At 52.8% G+C, this 21,058-nt stretch overlaps 1 protein-coding gene across 1 annotated transcript in view; it reads right to left on the reverse strand.

Annotated features, from left to right (window-relative positions):
• DENND1A (DENN domain containing 1A) overlaps positions 1–21,058 on the reverse strand; it is a 436,275-nt gene that overhangs the window by 31,452 nt on the left and 383,765 nt on the right. The window contains exon 18 of the mRNA XM_049630950.1: positions 20,791–20,922. Within this exon, the coding sequence (XP_049486907.1) occupies positions 20,791–20,922 (132 nt within the window). The remainder of the gene's footprint in view (positions 1–20,790; positions 20,923–21,058) is intronic.

A 21,058-nucleotide genomic window follows, 5' to 3' on the forward strand; every position in this document is an offset into this window, starting at 1 on the left:
GCCAGCAGAGTAAGTCAGGGGGATTTAAAGTCACTATGAAAGGGTGATGTGGTACCTATGTTAGGGCCCCACTGCTGGGGTATATGGCACTTCCCACAGGGCCACGCACCAGCGGACACACCACTCCGAGAACTTCCCAAGTCTGCTGGGGTGGGATGGCAGCTGGGGACACAGGCTGGGGAGAGCTGAGTGCCCTGGGGACAATCAGAAGAGGCCACAAGGGTGAGTGGTGGTGATTTGGGTGGGAAGAGGGAGTGAAGAAAGAAGTCGGGGAAGGATAAACTCAACACACCACTTTGCAGAACGTGGCCCCAGTGCGCGGAAGCTGATTCGGGGACTAACTGAACGTGGCGGCAGGGTGGCCTGGGTGGCTCAGTTGGTTAAACATCTGACTCTTGGTTTTGGCTCAAGTCACGATCTCCTAGTTCACAGGATCGGGCCCTGTGCTGGGCTCTGCGTTGAGCGTGCACAGCCTGCTTGGGGTTCTCTCTCTCCCTCTCTTTTGGCCACGCTCTGATAAGGAAATAAACATTAAAAAGAAAAAAAAGAAAACGGGGGCTCTGGCAGTGTGAGCGGGGGCCCAGGGAGGCTGCAGAGCTGGCCAGGAGCCCTGTCCCCTACTCCCTAAGGGCAGAGACCCGCTCACATTCTTCTCTGCACCGCAGTCCCCAGTCCAGGGCCGGTACCGGCCTGTTCTTCTCTTCACATGGCCCTAGTATGAGGAGCATATCTATCTGTGAACAAGGAAACAGACTGCAGCGAGGCAAAGTGACCCGCTCATGGCCCCAACTGGTACTGGGGAGTCCTGGGAGTGGGTCTCAGGCCTCAACTCTGGAACCAATGTGCTTCCCACTGCTGGAGTAGGTGGAGACAAAACCAGAAGAGCCTTAAATCAGAAGGAGCAGAGCACTGAGAAAGCCAGGTCCGGGCACCTGTGCACAGAAATCACGTTGTACGCGGCCCTCAATTCCCTGGCTGGATCAAAATGCGGCTACACTGACTGCTGTTTCTTAAGTGAGTTCAAAAGGCTGGGCCTTTAGCAATCTTTTGCTAAGAAGAGTTCCATTCAGCATTTCATCTGGCACTTCCTGAGCTGGGCTAGGGTAGGAGGGATGGTGGGGCTGGAGGTTTTGATAATCAACACATACACCTGTTTTCCTGAAGGTTGTGTCCAATCAGGGAAGCAGATTCATGCTCACAGAGCGGAAGCATTCCTCCTACGTATGTTTGCGGAACAACTGCTTGGGGCCAGGGCCCAGAGACTCAGGAGAGTAAGACACAGTTCCTGTCCTTAAGAAATGTATGGTCTGGTGGCATTTGACCTATCATAGAAAAACACCTTTCCGAGTTTATAAAGAGTATTTGGGCTAAAACCAAGAGATATACGTCGAGCTAGAAAGACGTGGGTTCATGTGTCAGCTCTGCCGTTTTCCAGTTGAGTTCAATACTGGTTCTGCCACTTGGGTGAGTTATTTAACCCAAGTCCCAGTTCACTCTTCCGCAAAATGGAAATAACTCCTGAGTCACATGCACTGGTGTAAGGATACTACAACAGGAGTTCAGTTGTGGCCTTGGGGGCTTTGGCCCAGCGCCTGATGATGAACAGGACCAGCCAATCCCCTCTTCCCCTGTTGGACTGACAAGTCTTCCCAGAAAGGTCCCGTGGATGTGAAGACCTTGGTTTTCCAAGGGACTGTATTGTCAGCAAGGCACTGTTGAAAGTGACTGGATTTTAATAATAATCTCTCTTATTTATACGATGTGTTTTCCTTTCAAAGCATTTCTGCTTCTCCTCTTTCCTCTGAGACTCCTATCCCTCAGTGAGGCAAGTTAAAGGAGGATCATTTCTCTGCTATAGTGGCAGGAAACAGGAGGCCCGGAGAGGTTAAGGGACTAGTATGAGGTCACACAGCTAGTAGCAGGAACTAAACAAGCAGGTATTCTTAGTGCATTGCACTACCCTTGTCAACCCAAATTTCCAAAGTCCTCTGGAATCCCTTCTGATGTGGTTTTTCTAATCCGTCTGCAGACAGAATCTGTTGTTAGAGATCTGTGCCTAGGAGAAAATGTGCATGAGAGAGTGACTCACATCTTCCCCTTCCTTCCTTGAGCACGTCTTTCCAGTGCCTTCCAAAGGAGGTATGAAATTCATTTGTTCATTCATTTAACAAACAGTGCACATCAGTGAAGACGACACAGTCCTGTCCTCCAAGGCCTCCCACTCTGATAGAATGGGTGATGATGCAGGGGGGATAGAGGGGTGTGGAGGTTGTGGAGGTCCGCAGGGGGAGCTTCTCTACTGGATAGGGGTGGTAGAGAGTTTGAGTGCACGGTACAGGGGAACTACGGTGGCCCAACATGGCTAGAGCAAGGATAAATGTGAAGACAGGTCAGGCCAGGACCCTGGATGGGCCGGTGGGGGTCACATAATATAGGTCCTTGAATATCAGGCTAAGGAGTGTGGCTTTTCTCTTGGGAGCAGTCGGGAAGGATTTAGGTAAGGGGTTGGGGGGGGACATATCAAAGCCTTGGTGTAGAAGTTGGAAGGGAGGAGGAGGATGGGTGGGCTTCTAAGGACAGGCATTCCCCCCCTCTGCCCACCGCCAGCCACAGGGCCCTGCCCAGGCCTCCATGTTGTGAACTCACTGCTCCCGGCCACCTGACTACTGCGCGATGTAAACGTGAGAGAGTAAGCCCGAAAGTGTGATTGACACGGAAGTCCCAGAGAAGAGAGGAACGCTTTGGCCTCTGCCCGGCCCTTGGCGTTTGTATCTGTCAGCCGTGTGAGCCAGGTGAGTACGTTCATTGGCTATGAAGCCCACATTTATGAGGACAGCATCTGATTTGCAGTTAATTTGTTGATGCAGCAAAACACATTGTTTCCAAAAGGTCAGGAGGGGAAGCCGTGTTGGAATATCAACTTAATTACCTGGGCGGCATGGATGAGCGGGTGCCCTGCACAGGGCTCCGGGTGGCAAATGCTTGACTGGAGGCACGGCCCTGGAGCAGAGGGTGCAGTGCGTGCTCGGTGGGGGTCGGGGTGGGGGGGTCAGCCTGCACAGTAGGCACAGCCAGAGCACTGCCTGCCTGTGTGGTATGGCGTCTAACCAGCTTGCTTGCTTGCTTGCCGGGGGAATCCTCTGGATGGAAACGAGGGTCGCTACCCCATTTCACAGATGAGGGGAGGCAAAGACTTGCCCAGGGCCACATAGGGCAGTGGATGACAGGCCTCCGAAAGAGGGTCAAAGAGCTCATCTGAAGTCAATTGTGGGTCGGGGCGGGGTCCTGTGATCTAAGTGGGAGGGGCTGGCTGTTTAGGAAGCAAAGCATGGATTTACTCAGTCCCCAAGGGGGACACATCTTAGACTATCCCTTCAACATGCTTCGAGGTCACAATCAGCATCGCCATTAGGCTGTTGGGAATGTAGGGGCAGGAGGGAGTGGAGGGACAGGTGCTACCTAAGGCCACACAGAAGGTGAAATGTCAAAGTCAGTGGGGAGATAGGCCAGACCCCAATCAGAGACTGGTGGCATGGCAAGGGAGGCATAAGAACAGAGATGCAGGAGGCCCACGGGATCCACGAGCTTTGTTGAAAGCAGAAGGCTGTGCATACAAAGCTTGGGGTGTGGAGGCAGCCAGGGCCCTCGCACTTCCCCCTTCTGAGGGCTGGAGATAGTGGATGTGCCCGATGGCAGCTGGAGGTCTCGGGTCCTATGTCCGAATGGTGCTCTGAGCTGCCTCTTCCCCGTCAGACTCTGTGTAGCCCATAAGGAAGCTGCCCCAGCGTCCCCAAAGGGGAGGCTGGATAGATGCCTGGGATTTCTCTATCCTAGGGATGTGCCTCAACCAGATATGTTGCCAGGAATGGAGAGGGAGAAAGAGGAAATTCACAATTAAACTCTGTCACTGTTTAAGGAGGAAAGAGTTCACCTGGTTAATTTTCCTGGCTAGTAGCCACATCAATTCTCTGACCTGTGCATGAGACGGCCCTGGTTGGGAGAGGAAGGCAAAGCGTTCTGTGGCTTTACAAAGGGCCTCTGGGCTGAGAGTAGGCCTCCTCTACTCCTCGGGACTGGAAAGCTGCTATTATGCAAGATATGGAAATAAAAGAAGGTTCCTTTTGATATGCCTCCAAAAAGGACTGTACTGGCGCTATATTTTGTGGAGAGCGTCGCCTTTGAAATGCCCAACCAGCTCTTTTGGGCACAGCTCCTACCTGTTTCCTAACTCCTGTCATTACCTGCAGTCCTCTCGTCCACCCTTGAGAGCTGGTCCTGCCTGTGGGAGGATCAAATGCCTGCCTCTGCTTCAGCGTTTCAGCAAGGACAGCTGGAGGGGCTGGGCGCTGGCGTCCCGGGGTACTCGCTCTGTGCCGACAGCGCTGGGCAGGGCCCTGGGCCCCTAGACAGGATTCCGGAACCTTCTAGCCCTGAGCACCTGCAGAGTTACCTCCATGCTCCAGGCTGTAATCTTGGAGGGACGCTCCTTACAAGATGTGGCACAGGGTGGACTTTCTACATCACGGCCGAGGATGAAGTTTCCAACCTGCCCACAGCAGGTGGCAAGGAGGTGCTTGTACATGGGAAAGGGAGGTTGGTGGGGGGCTCTTATCTTGGAGCACCCTGGATGGGCCAGTGTTACTCCAAATATCCCAGTCAGTCCTAAAACTCTGGACAGAGGCTCCATCATGATCCCTGTTCTACAGACGTAGAAACTGAAGCCTCTTGCTGAAACTCACACAACATAGTTAGGAAGTCAGTGAGGCCGGCTGCCGGGCAGAGGAGGGTCTCGACATGCCGTGACTTGCCGTCCGGAGGCATCATCTGTGAGGGGACACTCAGGACCAAAGGTGGTCCTCTGAGAGAAGCCGTGGCACCTGCCACTAGGTCTGTAAGCCATCATCTCCGGAAAGGGGATGCTTAGGTTACAGTCCCCTCAACAGGTCACCTTGCGAGGCCATTCTCTCAGGTTGGTCCCGGGCACTTTCTCCGCAGTGAGTGTGGAGCTGAAAGACCTCTCAGCCCGGTCCCGAAGAGTGGTGCGTTCCTCCCTGATGTTGACAGGAGTAGTATTTTGTAGTGGTGCTGGTTAATTTGTAGTGGCATTTGTGGTTTGAAGCCTTGTCAAGATCCCTGATTACCTCCCGTGCAAGGAGCTTGGCTGATGGGGAAGTTCACATGCTGAACAAAAGCGGCGAGGCAGCTGTGAGGAAGGCTGCGAGGGGGCCGGGTGACCCCAGCCGCTTGGGGGACAGAGGCGGGGGTAGAGAGGAGGGCCGGCAGTGGGGTGGGGGAGGGGTGCCTTTTGTTTTTAGTCAGGTGCAGCTGCTCGGTCTGAATAGGTGGCATCCCATTGGTGGCCGGAGGTCGGGCCCCAGATGCGGCTGGTGGCTGGGCAGGGAGCTTTGCTGATGCGTACCATTCTCTGCCCAGACAGAAGCAGGAGGCGGGTGCTTCGCTGCTACCTACACCAGGGTAGCCATCGGGGATGCCATCAAGGGTGCCTGGGTGACATTCCCAGGAGGTGGGGGGTCATGGGGAGGGGCTTCCAGGTGTCGGGAGACAAAACTCCCGCGATATCAACATGGGCTACTGTTTTCTTGGCCCTTGCTACATACCGGGGCCTGTGCTAGGAGCGTTACACGTAAGGCCTCTAATGACATCAACAACCCTGCAGAGAAGGGAAAAATGGGGGAAAATCCCCATTTGGTAGATGAAGAAACTGAGGCCGCATGGCTCAGTGACTTGCCCAGGCCAGACCTCACAGCTAACAGGTGGCAGAGCCAGGATCCAAGCCCAGGCAGGTATGTCTGACTCCGAAGAAGCCCACATTCCTTCCATCAGACCCGATATCCCACTAGCAGAAGGAAGATGCAGAAACGTATCCCCTCAAGGCCGAGGGTGCTCTCCTCTCCCTGGGGAGATCTCCCACACTATCCTTTGAGCTTTTTGCCCTGCTAACGTCTGTTCTGACCACACAGAAGCGTTCACCTCTGCAGCCACCTGCATTTCACCGGGCCTGTGTCCTGACTCGGTGAGGGTTTGCTCAGTGCATTTAAGGGCCAGGGCCAGCTCAGCAAAACCGAGGCTAATTTATCATCTCCGGAATGATGTCCACCCCAAGCAGTACGCCACTAGCAAATTAAAATAAAAATCTTCTCCTGATTTTGCAGTTGTACAGCTAGAACTGCACGGCATCCTCTGGACAGAGAGCCTGATGTCACGAAAGCCTCTCCACCGCTCTCCCTGGTCCGCTCGCCGCCTAGGGGAGCTGGGCCCAGCCCCACAGACTGTCCTTAGCAGGCTGTCCAAGGCCAGCCCTGCCCCCACCAGCCCCATGACTCACCCCACAACAAGCAGCCCCTTCTGTCTAGCCCCAAACAGACCCCGCCCTGTCCGTCCTGTGCCACCCGTCTTCGCGGTCAAATGCTCATCTCGTGTGCCCCTCTTGCTCTTGCCTACCCGATGGATCCTTCTCATCCCTCAGGCCTCTGCCCCTTCCCTGGAAGCCACCTGTCTCTTCCTGGCTCCGCAGGGCCAGGCTTCTTTCTTCTGTCCCTCTCCTGATGACACTGGGCCCCTCAAAGGTGGCACCGCATCCAGTTCACACCTGGACCACCGGCTCTGGGCGCAAGGCCGGCGCGTGGTTAAGTGCAAAGTACTTGCTTGCCCAAGACTGTGGAACCGGGACCAAATGATCAGGGAGGCCATCGCCCAGCATTTGACTCACCCAGACCAACTAGTCATTGTCCCCGGGCCCCAGCCGCTATGCCCAGAAGGCCGGCGGCATCTCCGGCATGCTTTTGATCAGGAAAAACTCCCAACCTAGAGGTATCCCGGTCCAACAGGTTGAGCCCCAGGGCCATGCCGAAAAGCAGGAGACTTTTTGAGAGGAATGCAAAAGTGAGAAGCAATACGATGCCCAGATGTGAAACATCCCCAAGTTTCCCCAGTGTGTCTGTTAAAGAAAGACAGTCAGGTTCAGGAGACAGAGGGTTGTTTTTTTTTTTTTTTTTTTTTTTTTTTTCCCCTCCCTCGGAACAAATGGATGGAGGACCTGGTTTTAAAATTCCTGGACCCTGGAATACATTTCTATCTGTGTCAAAGTCTACCCCTCCACCGCCTCAGCAGAGTTTAAAATCCTAGCTAATAGGTTAACAACTGTTTTTCTTCAGCTTCAAATGGAGAATATCAGAAGGCCGGGGGAATATGCGGCTCTCCAATTTGTACGGACTGCACACAGCTCCCTGCAATGTGTGTTTGACAGGACTGACATTTTGTACCGCTGTGAGATGGGAAAACGTGTGACATTTTTATTCATGGTGGCGTACGCCCTTGTAATGATCAGCTCTGGTCGATGTGCTTACCGCAGCAGCCCCAGAGCCCTCGGAGAACAAACAGGAACCCAAGGTGCCAGCAGTTCGACTGCCTTATTAAACACCGCCAGGATCCTAACGAAGACCAACTACTGGAAAATCTCACTGTCAAATCCTCAAGGACATTGTCAGCGCACAGCTAACTGCATATACTTTTCATTTAAAATACTGAAATCCAGCATTGTGCCATTACGAGCGAGGGGAGGGGCGCTCGCTCCAGTGGCCATTCTGTCAGCCGCTTCTTCGGAGCTCCAGATGCTGGAGCCAGATGCCCAGTGGGGTTCACGGCTCGGAAAGGGGCAGCAGAGATGGGGAGCCGACCTTCTGAAAAGCCCAGCCCTACCTTCAGGGCAAAAGGCTGAAGGTTACAGGCCTCGGCTACGCGTCACCCGGAACGTCGACCCACGGGTTCTCTTCGTAAGCTGAAGCGAATCTGCGGAATTTGAAAATCCGCTCCCCTCTCCACCCCCACCCCCCACCCCAGCCAGCCATCTTCCTGTAGGCACAACCCATTACATCCTGCAACTTGGTGCTAATCAGCCTTCTGTTTGGTGGCAGACCTTAAGACATCTGTAGGAACACACGGCCGCGGCAGGTTTCAGACCCTGGCAGGAAAGCTGCGTGCCAGGATGCCCACCTGCATCCTCACCACTCGCCTCAATACAAAGGCCTCGAGGTCAGCGGGCAGGAGGACCCCCTCCCTTCCACTGATACACACTGATGGATGGAAGTCAATCACGTGGCCGACCCTCGGAGCTTTTCGGGTTGTTACGCTGGGTGATTTGGTTATGGCTGCATATACTAACATACTGATGTATTTATTTTGTAAATATGTATTATTTATACGGTGCCTCCATTTCCATACTCCAGCCCTGACGCACCAAGGCACGCTCTGCTATTTATTTATGGGGTCCCTGTCGCAACGGGCCTAACAAGACGCCTGTGCGTGGTTCTTGCAGGTTTGCAACAAACCTTAAGTGGTCGGCTAAACAACCGGATGTTCTCCATCCATCACGGGCAGAGGCTTGCATTTTAAGGGGCTGCCCGTAAAGTTTAGCATAATACCGTCCATCATCCTTGGCAGAGATGACCTGGGACACCGGAAAGCTGGCAACCCAGAAAGCAGGAGCCGTAACACTCCACACCCCGGGAAGGGGGAGAGGGTGGAATAAGGTATGGGTAACGGGACCCAGAGAGAGTGGAAAAAGAAAGGCGGCTGGTAGACAGCCTTGGGGCAAAAGCGGGACAGAGAGGTACCCTACTTCCCCCAAGCTGGCCGTTCTGTCCCTCGGCAGAACCTTTCACACTGGGCTACGGAGGGGGATGTCCACCCCGACAGATACTCCCGCTCTCATGGGCTGTGCCTCAAATCTCGTGAGAGCACGTTGGCGGGCGGAAGAGAAGCTCAGCCTGTGTCTAGCCTTGGGTCATTCTAAGGTGAACTTCAATAGCTCCCGCGGAGGGCAGCCAGCCGACCACCAGGTTGTGTCTCCCGGATCTCTCTCAAACCTTTCCCTCCTCTTCACCCCCATAAGCGGGGTCGTAGGTCAGACTCCCACTAGCTCTTGACTGTGAGTTAAAGGCCTCGTCGGCAGCCTCCCTGCTTCACCCACCTCCCACCCCTTCCCATGTGGCCTAGAAAGTCCCCGGATGCCACTCCCTCAAATACAATCTTCACTGGTTCCCTGACACCCACAAGACGCATTTCAAGCTCCCCCGAGACCTGGGCACTGCCCACCTCCGCGGTTTGGCTCCCAGCCCTGCCAATTGCTTCCTGGCCTCTTGCTTCCCCGTGTTAGCCCCCCTCTTCTCTGAAGAGTCAGCTTCTCCTATCCTTAAATAGGTCACTCTGCTTCCCTGGAATGCCCTCCTCCTCCACCTCCACCTAATATACAACTTATCTTTTAAGATGCAGCAGAAATGGCACCTCTTCTGAGAAGCCTGCCCTGGTTCGGCCAAACATCTTAGGGCCCCTCTCCAGCCAGTACGCTACGTCCATTAGCATTTCTCTCTCCATATGGTTTGGAAAGAATGCCATGAAGGCAGGACCATATCTTATTCCTCTGTGACCCTGGGGCCTTGGACAGGGCTTGCAGCCGATACGCCTTGTTATATGTTGGATAAGTGAAGGAAGGCATTAATGAGGACATAAAAGAATAACTCAGAGTTCTGCCTGGCAAAAAAAAAACACAAAAAACTCCAAGGCTTCAGGATTTTTACTCCCAAAGACAGAAGGGCGGCAGGGGAAGAAGAATTCTTAGCTGGTCATCATGGCTTGGGCAACTGAAGGTGTCTAGGAGATAGCCCTGGGGCAGAAGCTTCCCTCCCACCCTGCTTCCCCCATCTGTAGAAAGAACAACCCCTTGGTTAGCAGGCCTGGGAAGTGACAGTCTCCTGGGCTTCCTGACTGCTTTATTCCAGCCGGCCTCAAGGCACCATCTTGCCAAGACCCCACCTACTGGCCCTCTGCAAAGATTTTGCTGTCTCCTCTCCGGAAAGAGAGTGCAAACAGGGATCCACCTAGAAGGAGTTTGGGACCGGGGCATCCCAGGGAGGGCCGGGATGTACCCGTAACCATGGAACTGGATGGCTGATGGGGAGCAACACCTCAGAAACTCAGTTTCAACGGCTCCCAGGCAATGATAATCCTCTACCACACTTTGCATTTCAAGTGGGATAGAATCAACGATCCCTTGGGAGCAGTCCCTTTTATACGTTCTGTTTTCGTACTTTGATTACATTTTAAAATTCTCTGCAGTATCAACAAACAAACGCACCGCAACACTGCAGAAGACGCGGAACCAAGCAGACTGACGATAAAACCAACGTGGCAAAGCAATAGCTCAAATGAGGGACACGGTCAGGGCGATCCCAGATCCAGTGTGCAGGAGGCTGGCACACAGCCTTTGCTGCCAAGGTGTCCCAAGGTCAGGGGGCCTGGAGGTAAAGGGAAAAGCAGCTGGGGCTCTGAGTCTGAATCCATCGTACCAGCCAGGGGATTAGGGTGAGGCCCTTGACCCTACTGAAGAGGAGGGCGGTCTAGACCCCACTGCATCAGTCTGGGTAAGATAATGTGAGAAAAGGCAAGCACCCAGTACCCAGGCATTCAGAAGGGCAACATCACTGTTCCTTGTACACTCCTCACTCCATGGTGGTAAGGAATCCGGGACTCTGTAGGTTTATTCTGGGGAGAAAGCCAGGTCCCAAATCCAGGCAGCAGCCATGAGCAGAGGCAGAACAAAGTGCCCTTGACCCCCACGGCCATCCTGTCCACACTGCTGGAGTCTAAACCAGGCGGAAATGACGGCGAGAGTTTGACGAGAGGCTCAGAGTGAGGGGAGAGCCTGGTCTCCGGCGTCAGACAGACCTGGTGTGGAATTCTTGCTCTGCCACTTACTGTGTGACCTTGGGCAAGTCGCTTAACCTCTCTGGGACTGGCTTTCTGGAGATAATAATAACTGTATCAATCTTACAGGGTTGTTGAGAAGATTAAGTGAGGTGATTTGCCGGTGAGAGTCCTGAATCCCACAGAGTAGGTCCACGTTATAATGAAAACCAACCCAGTCCACCTGACCCGTCCTTATGGTGCCACTGCTCAGTCTGTCATCCCTTCCTTCTCGGCATGGCCAGGTTAATAATTTACCTAGTTCACAGATGTGCTTAGGGATGGACGGGGGACAACACGACAGGCGGCTCCTGGCATAGCACGCTTGTAGCCATGGGGTGGGGACTCCCGGCATGGCCCCTGACACCATTCGAGTCCATTCTCCCAGAGGATCTTGCTTGTAGGAAATAACTTATTTTCAATATTTTATGTTTTATTTCCCCTTCCCTACCGTGATAAACTCCCCACCTTTGGCACAGAGAATTCTAATCTGAGAAAATGCCTCCTCTGGTCTCGCTGAATCAGATTTCCTGCTCTTGTCCTGCTGGGCTCAATATCTCGCTGGCAGGGAGCTGGATTCGGAGCTGCTCCAGCACAGACCTTAAAAGAAATGCTGTTTTTAGGCTCTGGTCAGTCCTCTGGCAAAGAGGCCCCGCTGTCACGCTGTGGAGCGTGCACAGACTCGGGGGACGCAGGAGGCCTGTCGCTCACGCACGGCACCGCGCACGGGGGTTTCAAAGGGAACACAGGCCCTTCAGAATACCAGCCACCCCTGTTTTCAGTTTCTCCTGTTCTGCCGAACTGAGCGGCTGCTCAAGGCGCGCACGGAGCTACTCCCACCTTTTCCTGCAATTCTCCACCTTTCACGTACTCACTCAGCACTCGGTCATTCCCCAAACTCTGTCTGGACAAGTCCTCTGTGCCAGGCCCCGTGAGGCTGCCAAGGTCACAGAGCTGAAGCTGATACCGTCCCCGTCTCGGGACAGTGTGTCAGGCATGGGGATGGGGCTGATCCAGAGCAGGGAGGGAAGAGCTCTGCTTGGAGGAGTCAGGGAGGGCTCCTCGGGAAAGAGGGGCTTGAGGGGGGCCCTGAAACATTGATGGGCTTTTGTCAGGAGGAACAGAGGAGGAAGGACATTCCTTCCTGGCAGTGGACAAAGTAGGAGCTGGTTCACCGAGGGGCTCCCCCCGGCACCCAGCATGGGATCTGGCCTGGAGCAGATACCCAGGAAGAGCAGTGGAATGAACGAGTACAAATTGTGTGCTGGGGACAAGAGGAAAGGATGGGACCCTGTCCAGGTTGGAGGGCACTTAGCAGAGCCTCACAGGGGGAGAAGCACTGGCCTGACGTGGAGGATGGCAGGTACTTCCAGCCCAAAAGGCTCAGCGGTGGGCAGGGGAGCTTGAGAGGGGGGTCATTCCGGCAGAGCCCTGAAGACTGGGTAAGTTCTCCGACCACCAGGTGAGTCTGTGATCGGGGAGGGAAATCCTGGGGAGGGTCCCATATTCTGGAGGGCCAAAGGGCCTGCCTATCTCATTGCTTGCTGATGTTTTCTGATGTCCCTATGCCTCACAGACCAGTTGAGGAGAGCAACGTGTGACCCCAGAAATAGAGGGATGTATGGGTACAGTGGGCTGGCGTCCTGGTAGAACTGGGGTGGGGCAGGTTTGGGGGAGGCCAAGGGCACTGAGAGAAGCTCACGAAACAGGAATGAGGTAAAAGCAGATACCGGGGCGACCAGAACAAAGATGCCGTGTTCTCAGCACAGAGCTGGGGTACAAACCCAAGCTCTAGTCACAAACGACATGGCTTGGAATCCTGACTGTTGCTTCTAAGGTGTACACCCTGGCTAAGTCTCCATCCTCGCTCTGTCTGGCCCGTCTTCCCCTCTGCAAGAGGAGAGAATACCTGAAACTCCCCCAGGTGGCTGAAAGGATTGTGGGCTAACCTGTGGGTACTGCCGAGCACCGTACCTGGGGTTGGAACACAGTTCTCCGGGTCTCCACTCAGTGCCCGGCGCGACATGAGCAATTCGTCCTCACGCCCCTCCCACAACTGCCCTGAGACCATCCAATGCCTCGCATACAAGAGGTGCTCAAACTGTTGGTAAACTGCTCAAAAGTTCTGGAAGGTGGGTGGTCAGGGAGGGAGCTGACCATCCTCACGTGTGCCGAGTGGAGACCAGGTGCTGTAGCTTAGCCAGCTACATTGCTGTCCGAACCCGGATTTTCTCCTGGCTGCTGACACTTCCCGGCCCTTCCAGGGCGCATCAGGAAATTCACCCCACAGTGCTGAACTCTCTGGCCTTCTCAAGCTCCCGGCGACGAGACGAATAGCATCTGAGAAGGCTTAATCAGAATTCTCCTGAGTTTTCCACTTGTTATGAATTTCCGGAATCTGAGTTCTCTCTTTGATTGGCAAGGTTCCCCTCCCAAATCGAACATGTGTGCCCAGAGGAGCAAACCCTGGCCTTGTTAACCTTCCATTGGAAAGCTGTCTCTGGGCTAGCCTGGGCTCCTGAAAAAGTGAGTCCGCGTGGAAAGACAGGCCTGCCAGCCACCCTCTCCAGGCCTGACAGACCCACCAGCAATTAGGGGCCTCGCTGCTTTTGGAATGGCAGTGAATGAGTCCCAACAACTCTGGACAGCCACCCCACCAGGACTGAAGGCAGAGTAGGCTGTGGCCAGGCTGCAGCTGGCACAAAAGCTGGAGTGGAGCCAGAGGGGCTGGAGTGGGGGACCACCACAGTAGCATCCGCCTTCTCACGCACAGACATGGCTGAGAGAGCAGGAAGAGGGGCGATGGAAAAAAGGGGAACCAGGATTTGGAAACAACGGGGACTCTGGGGACTGTGAAAACACGGCTGACGAATCAGAGCACGAAAATGACTTTGGACTACAGACCACGATGCTCATCGGCTTCCTCCCGTCTGGTGCCCCAACCTGCCCCACGGCCTCTTGTGCTCTCTGTCCTAGTCACATCTGCTCCTTCCGGCGCCATCTCCTGGCCATGCCACCAGCCCCTCGCCCTCTCTTCCATGAGGCAACCCCTGCTCAGTTGAGGTGTTGGCTTTCCCACCAAGAGCTGTGGGGACACAGGTCAGTCACCAGCGCACACAGGCAGGAAGGCTGCCATTGAGGGGTATGGGTTCTGAGAGCCACGATGATGGTCAGGGCCTGGGCAGCCAGGCTGGCTGGGGGGCCGTGTCAGTGGGTGACCACCAACCAGCTGGCTCTTGCTTCCCCACTGGAGAAATACACGTATTTACCGAGGGCCTATGTGCAGCACTTAGCTGGACAGATAATATCACACTAAATCCTTACAACAACCTGGGACATGGGTACTACCATCCCCATGCCCAAGATGGGGAAACTCATTTCACTGAGGTTAGGAACAGCAAGTTAGTAACAGAGCTGAAATTTAATTCCAGAGCTGCCTGATGCTAAAACCTGTGCTTTATTCTCTCTACTACCCTGTCCCCCAGCAACCGATCAGCATCTGCCTTTTCAGTAGTTACATTTTGAGGGGTGGGGGGGACACGGGCTGTGTTTGCTTTTTCTGTCTCTGTGAATGGATGGTATATACGCGTGTGTGTGCACGAATATTTTGACCACGCGACTTGAAAGCAAGTTTTAGACATCATGGTTCTTTGCCCCTAAATGTTTCAGTATGCATCTCCTAGGAATAAAGATAGCCCCCCACCAACCATGATATTAACAATAATTCCATCATATCAACTAACATCCTAGTCCATCTTCAAATCTGCCAACTTCCCCAAGAATGTCTTTAAAGCTTAAAAAAAAAAAAACCCATCATAATCCAAGTTAAGTTCTTCCTTTGCATTTGGTCATGCAGTTTAGTCTCTTCTATAGACAAAATCTTTGCTTTATGTAATTCAAGGGATGCCAGACTTTTCCTTCCCTTGACTGCTCTCCCTGGCTCCCCTCCTCCCTGGCTCAACCCTGGGAACAGGGGGTACCCCATTCCTCTGCCTTTTTCCCCTGCCTTCCTTTCCCCAGGCACACGGGACTAGACCTTGGGAGCTCCTAAAAACACAAAATAAGAGGATCTAAATTCCTATAACACAAAGCTGTTTCCACTTGGAAATAAACCCCTTATTTATGGAAAGTGATTTGGAAGTAGTTTTTGGCCACTAATGGAATATTCATTTTTCTTCTTCACGTGAACAGAATTATAAGCAGAACAACTGCAATAGAACCAAATGACTGGCTGGACACACCGCAAGTACTTAAACAATAATCAATCAATTATTAATCAATTTAAAAATCCACATCAATACCAAAACCTTAAGATGTTTACGGAACGCCAGTTCAGAGCCAGGTCTTGTGGCAGACTTTCCAGAGGCTCACATTCTCACAGGGGAGGACGAGCATCAAAGAAATAATTACAAGGCTGTGCGAGACGCACGGCGTGTGCCAAGTTCTAGGGTAGCACGGAGACAGGAGCAGCTAACTCTTCCCAGGAGAGGATTTACAAAAGGGTCCTGCTGTGAGGGCAGACAGGTAGACCATGAGGGGCCTTGTGTGCTAAGCCAAGGAAGAAGGGGGAATGTTTGGGGGTGGGGAGGAGCAGGGAGGTGACAAAGCCACTTGTACACGCTTCAAGTGGACCCTGAGAGGCCATGTGGGGTATGTAGTCGGGGTAAGTCTGGAGGCCAGACGCCAGTCAGGAGATGGTGGGCCAGTCCATCTGAGTGATGACACAGCTTGAACCAAAGCTGTGATGGAGGCCATGGAGAGGAGAGGGACTGAGCAGTGTCCGGGAGGCGGAAGGGAGAGGCTCTGAGGAGGGCGTGAGTGGACCCAGGCTTCTGGAGAGAGAGCGGCCATTCACTGAGGTGGAGACGGAGGTCGAGGAGTGAGTTTGGCGGGGAATGTGTGTGTTCAGACTGCAGGCTTGTGGTTTGAGGTGCCCGGGGATTACGGGAACGTCTGTGGGAGGTGGTTGGGAGGCAATGGCTAACTTGAAAGGAATCTCGGGTGACTTCCAAGCTCAATGGGGCAGAAGGGGTTTCTCAGGGCACTCAGAGCCAACGGTGCTGAGAAGGCAGTCACGGGCTGGGCAGCTTTTCCAGCCTAGTGCGAGACTGGCACTAAATGGCCCAGCTCATGCTTGTCAAGCAAGAGCTCTCCATATGCACAGACGAGCAGGCAACCATATTCCAAGATTTGCTCCCGGGGGTGTATCCAAACCACTCTGTCCCAGATCTCTGGAAGACACGCTAGTGCCTAGTTTGGGCTTCGGTTTAGCCAGCTTTTCAAACTTTATGTTAAAGAGGTTTAGAAGCCTCTGCTCAAGTGGGAGAGCAGAGCACCTTTCGATGCGCTTTTGGGGATCTCCAGGTTGGAAGGCAGGCGATCGTGTAGTTTGCAGGACCAATCATCTGGAGGAAACACACGAATGGGGCCCTGGAGGGGGTTTACCATGATGTTTTTGCTGGTGGGGTGGGGGGTGCTGTCCTACTTCTGAGACGCATAGCATGGCCAGCACGTAAGCAGGACTAGAACCCAGTCACTAAGCTCGTGCGGCCAGTCGGGTCCCACCAGCCAGGGTGGGGGCCGAGAAACAGAGGTGCCGTTGGCTGCGCGGTGTGAATCAGCTACTCAAGCACGCGTCTCCCGAGCCTCTTTCCTCATTTGTACAACGGGTGTTGTGCTTTTCTTCCTTACCAGCACAGAGGTGAGAGCACCTAGCGGCCTGTCCACCTTATTAGACACAGGGAGCAAAGCAGTTTCCAGGGTGGTGCTACCTTTGAGGACTTCTCCAAAGAAGGGGTCAAGGCAAGGTGTTCTGGCTGAAGGGTGAGCGGAGGACGCGGCTTCTTCACCCCTCCACCGCCACGGAGAGGAGGGAATGTCCATTCCCCCTCCCAGGAGAGAAAAGCTGGGGGGGGGGACCCCTTAGCTTCTCTCTGCACCCCTGCCAGGGGGGAGGAGTGCTTCCCCAGGGGCGGGGGCGTGGGAGAAGAACTGCCCATGCGCTTCGCTCCCTGCACCCTGGCACCTCCCTCCTGCGGAGCAGCCAGTCGCAGGCGCTGCCTGCAACTGTCCCCCTTCTCCTGTGTGGGGTAGCTCGGTCTTTTTAATTCTGAAGTGAAGTTTTAGCAAGCCCATCTGGCCTCAGGTCTAAAACAGTATTCTCCTTTCAGCCTTATCAGTAAAAAAGCTGGCATTCTTGTCTCATTTGACTATCTCCTGGGCCTTATTTCTCAACTATTCCGAACTTGGGAGGGGAAGAAAGAGGTATTTAAAGCCTCTCTAAACCTAAATACTTTCCAAGGTAGGAACGGGCATTGTCAAGTTCTTTGAGGTTGTTTTTTTTTTTTTAATTTTTTTTACCGTTTTTTTATTTATTTTTGAGACAGAGAGAGACAGAGCATGAACGGGGGAGGGGCAGAGAGAGAGGGAGACACAGAATCGGAAACAGGCTCCAGGCTCTGAGACGTCAGCCCAGAGCCCGACGCGGGGCTCGCACCCACGGACCGCAAGATCGCGACCTGAGCCGAAGTCGGACGCCCAACCGACTGAGCCACCCAGGCGCCCCTGAGGTTTTTGAACTCTTTAAGAGAAAGCACACGTGATCAGGATGCAGGGGCTAACTGAGGATCCATTTACTTCGCTCTTGTCTGGAACCATCAACACGAGCGGCCATACGTGCGTCTGCTTTAGGAAACAATCGAATCCTTTGTGAGGTCAGTTTGTTGACAAAACATTTTTTAATTATAGGGCCCAACTTGGGACTGTGGGGAACGGTCCTCAGGGGGAAGGGGTTGCCTCTGGGGGCTCTGAGAGTGCCCCAAGCTCACCCCACATCGGTGCTCATCACTCAGGGGTGGACTGTCCATTTGCTAGTCTGTCTCCCTCATTACGCCCCACAAGGACTTATTATTGTTTTTTGTACATGGTAGGTCTCAAGACACGGATGAACAGATAGATGCATAAATAAATGGAGGGATGGTCAGAGCCTCAGAGGAGGAAGCTGCAGGGAGGCAAAGAGGCAGAGAGCACCTCCTCTCCCCACCGGCAGAGTCGGCTCTGGCCCCGCCCGGCTCCTCGAAGGCCTCCCTCTGCCAGCCCCCCGGGCACAACCACCCCCCTCCCCCCGCAGTGTCCCCACCGACCTCCCCTGGCTGGCCACACGTACTCCTCGAATGTGATAACCGTCTCAACAGTCTCTGGCCCAGATGGAAAGCTAAGCGTCCTTAAAGAATGAGATCCACAGAAACGCACAGCCAAGGCCAACTCTTTCTGAGGTTCGCCTGTACTGTCTGGCTAGTTCAAATTCTTTTGCTGGGACACATTCTCTTTAAGAGACACATCAAACAGCTGAAATCCCTGCCTGGTGAGGGAGCCGGAGTGGGCTTCGCAGGTGGACTGTCCTAGGTGCTGGCACTGTGGCCCTGGCCAGGTCCCCCTGGGTCCCTGGGCTTTAGTGCCGGATCCTTAAAATGTGCCTAATGATCCCTTCCTCAAAGGGCGAGGGCACAGATGACACATTTTCCAAAAACAGAATGTGTACTGTTGGGGTCACAGGAGTATTTCAGGTGACATATGGACGGACACTTAACGAGATTTTTTCGATATGCCTTAGAGAAAAAAACTGGACTGAGACGTCAGACCTGTGATTCTGTCAACGTCATTACTTAGGACGAGGCTAAAGCTGGTACCGACGTCAGGTCTGAGCCTATTTAAAGAAAAACAGCAAGTACAAGAATAGCACAGATGGTAGGAGGGTGTGGCCAAAATTTTTGAAGTGGAACTCGAAAGCCTGTTCTTTGAGAATAGAAAGTCCCTAAAATTCCTGCTTGCCAGTAGTAGGCGCTCTAGAAACACCGCGGGTTCGGGTCAGCGGCCCACCAAACCGGGGTGCCTGGAAAAGCACCGAAGGACACCCCAGCCTGGGGGGGTGAGGGGCAAAGCCGGAAAGAGTTAAAAGAAAGGGGTCTGCGGTTTCCCCGGCCCATCCCCCCCGCAGCTAATCTGTCACCTAATGAAGAAGCGGCCGGCAGCAGTGAGCTGGCTGGCAGTTCACTTACGGCAAACTGATTAAGAATGTTCAACCAACAGCAGACTGTAGACCTTTCCAGAGAAAATAAATAGAGTGTAGACTGTATGCAAATGTGTTTGTCACTTTGACAGCACGTCTCAATTAAGGCATCTCGCGGCTGCGGGTAGGCTCTGTGGCTGCAGCTGTAAGGGAGAGCCCGCTGCATGGCTGATACTTGGGGCTTGACCTTAATCCGCATGCATGCATTAAGAAAAAAAAAATCCTGCCTTCCTGTACACTTGCATAATGCTGGCAGCCACGTGAGGGAAGTGACAAACGGGGAGAAAAAGCCACTTTCATCCTCTCCAGTTTACAGACCTGTGAAGGCACAGACAGTTCTTATTTCAACAGAGTTTGGGGTGGCTTTTTTAATTGTTTATCCCCCACCCGCACACATACACTCTTATTCTGCATTTAGCTGGGAATGACATTAAAGCGTCTCTACTTCTTGCTGAAATGGAAAGAAGGTTTTTCTCCATTTCAAATAGGGCCTCCTTTTTTGTGTTTCGAAAATGGAATGTTTAACACCATGAAATCCCTCTCCCCCGCCCCCTCTTTCTCTGTAATGGGCTTCAAACTCCAGCGAGGGGCTCTTTTCATGGGAAGGTTAGTGTGTGCAGGAATGAGGACAAAGGAAAGCAGGAAGCTGGCTCTAGAATGCCACGCTGGCTACAATGGGGGCTGTGCTTTCAGCAAACACCGCCAGGGAAATGGGGTGCAGATGTCTCCAGCAGGGCCTGAGCCCCGGAGGAGGCCGCTCTTGAGGGTGCAAAAGCAACAAACACAATCTGAAGATAAGCATTCAACCAAGGGAGCACTGCCCCCAAGAATGCCTCTTTCTTGTACTACATTTCCATTTTTATCACGTCCCTTTTAAGTGTAAAATCAGGAAAAGGGGTGAACCCCCCGCAACTTCACGACATATGAACGTATCATCTGAAAATACTGATTACAGAGGAAGATTCTTATGTGTCAACAAACTCACCCCTTACAATAATAACCCAAAGCAACCATTTCATTAATTCTCTTCATTCCTAAATAGCTCAATGCCGGTACACAGTAGGCACTTGATAAATAAATGTCTGTTAAAAACAGGGCATTTAAAAATGTATCTAGATCCTTTATGTGACGAAAAAGCAATCATATTTAAGATAAAATAAAAGAGGCTATTTTAATTATACTCCATCTGATAAATGGCTAAAGAGTCAAGCGATTTAAAAATACATAACCTTGCGAATTCTTGTTACAGTCACATCTTGCTGACAGCCATTTTTCACAAACCAAATAATTATGACTTTTGCTCATCAGGAGAGTCAATTCGAGAGAAATAAGGGAGAGTGCACAATCCATTTCAACTAAAATATAGCCACCGCTTGGAAATAGGTTTAAAAATTCCGTTTTTCTACAGAATACAATGTTTTACTTAAGGGGGAAAAAAATCAAACAAATAAGACAATTTTTCAAATGCTCAGGTCATCAAAAATAGTTGGTGAAAGAATCGGATCTCTAGAATAGTAGCGTGGGTGTTTACTCTGAGAAGCACCACTCCCGATATTGATTTTCAGGAAGTACATTAATAAAGAACTCCTAATTGATTTTTTTTTTTAAGACTTCGCTTGTTGCCTTTTATTTGAAGGTGCAAAGAAGGGCCTGGGATGCTAAAGTGTTCTAATGAGATGCTTAGCTAACGGAGGCACCTTAAACGGAGTGCCTTGGAGTGGGGGAGGCGGTAGCTGCATTTAATGACTTCATTCAAGAGTTGAGCTAGTTTACGAGCAGAGCCACGCTGTCTCAAAATTTTTGAGAGTTCACCTTCAAAACACGCTTGTAACCAAATAAACGTTCAAAGGTGTGCAAAACTCCACGGAGCTGTTTTGCCAACGAGAGTGGCAGTGGAAAGCCGGTCTGCTGCAGGTGCTATATATAGCTTCTGCTAAAAAACCAAAGGGCAGGGTACATACCTGTCCGAAGTGGACAGTGATTGGCCTCCGGTCTTCTCGGAGCTTAGGGTCCTTGGTCTCCACCAGTGGGGACGGCACAGTCTTTGGCGGCTGCTCTTCCATGGTGGGGGCACAGCCATTCTCGGTGATGTCCTGCAGAGAGAAGCCAGTGGAGGTTGGCGTTGGGGTCGCGGCACCTGCTGTGTGCAGATGCTCCCTCCAGGCCCATGGCCAAGGGGCCTGCCCCGGAACACACCCTCTGGGATGTTCAGAGCCCGTTCTCCTCCGG

Source organism: Panthera uncia, chromosome D4, assembly GCF_023721935.1.
Source record: "Panthera uncia isolate 11264 chromosome D4, Puncia_PCG_1.0, whole genome shotgun sequence".
Taxonomy (NCBI): Eukaryota; Metazoa; Chordata; class Mammalia; order Carnivora; family Felidae; genus Panthera; species Panthera uncia.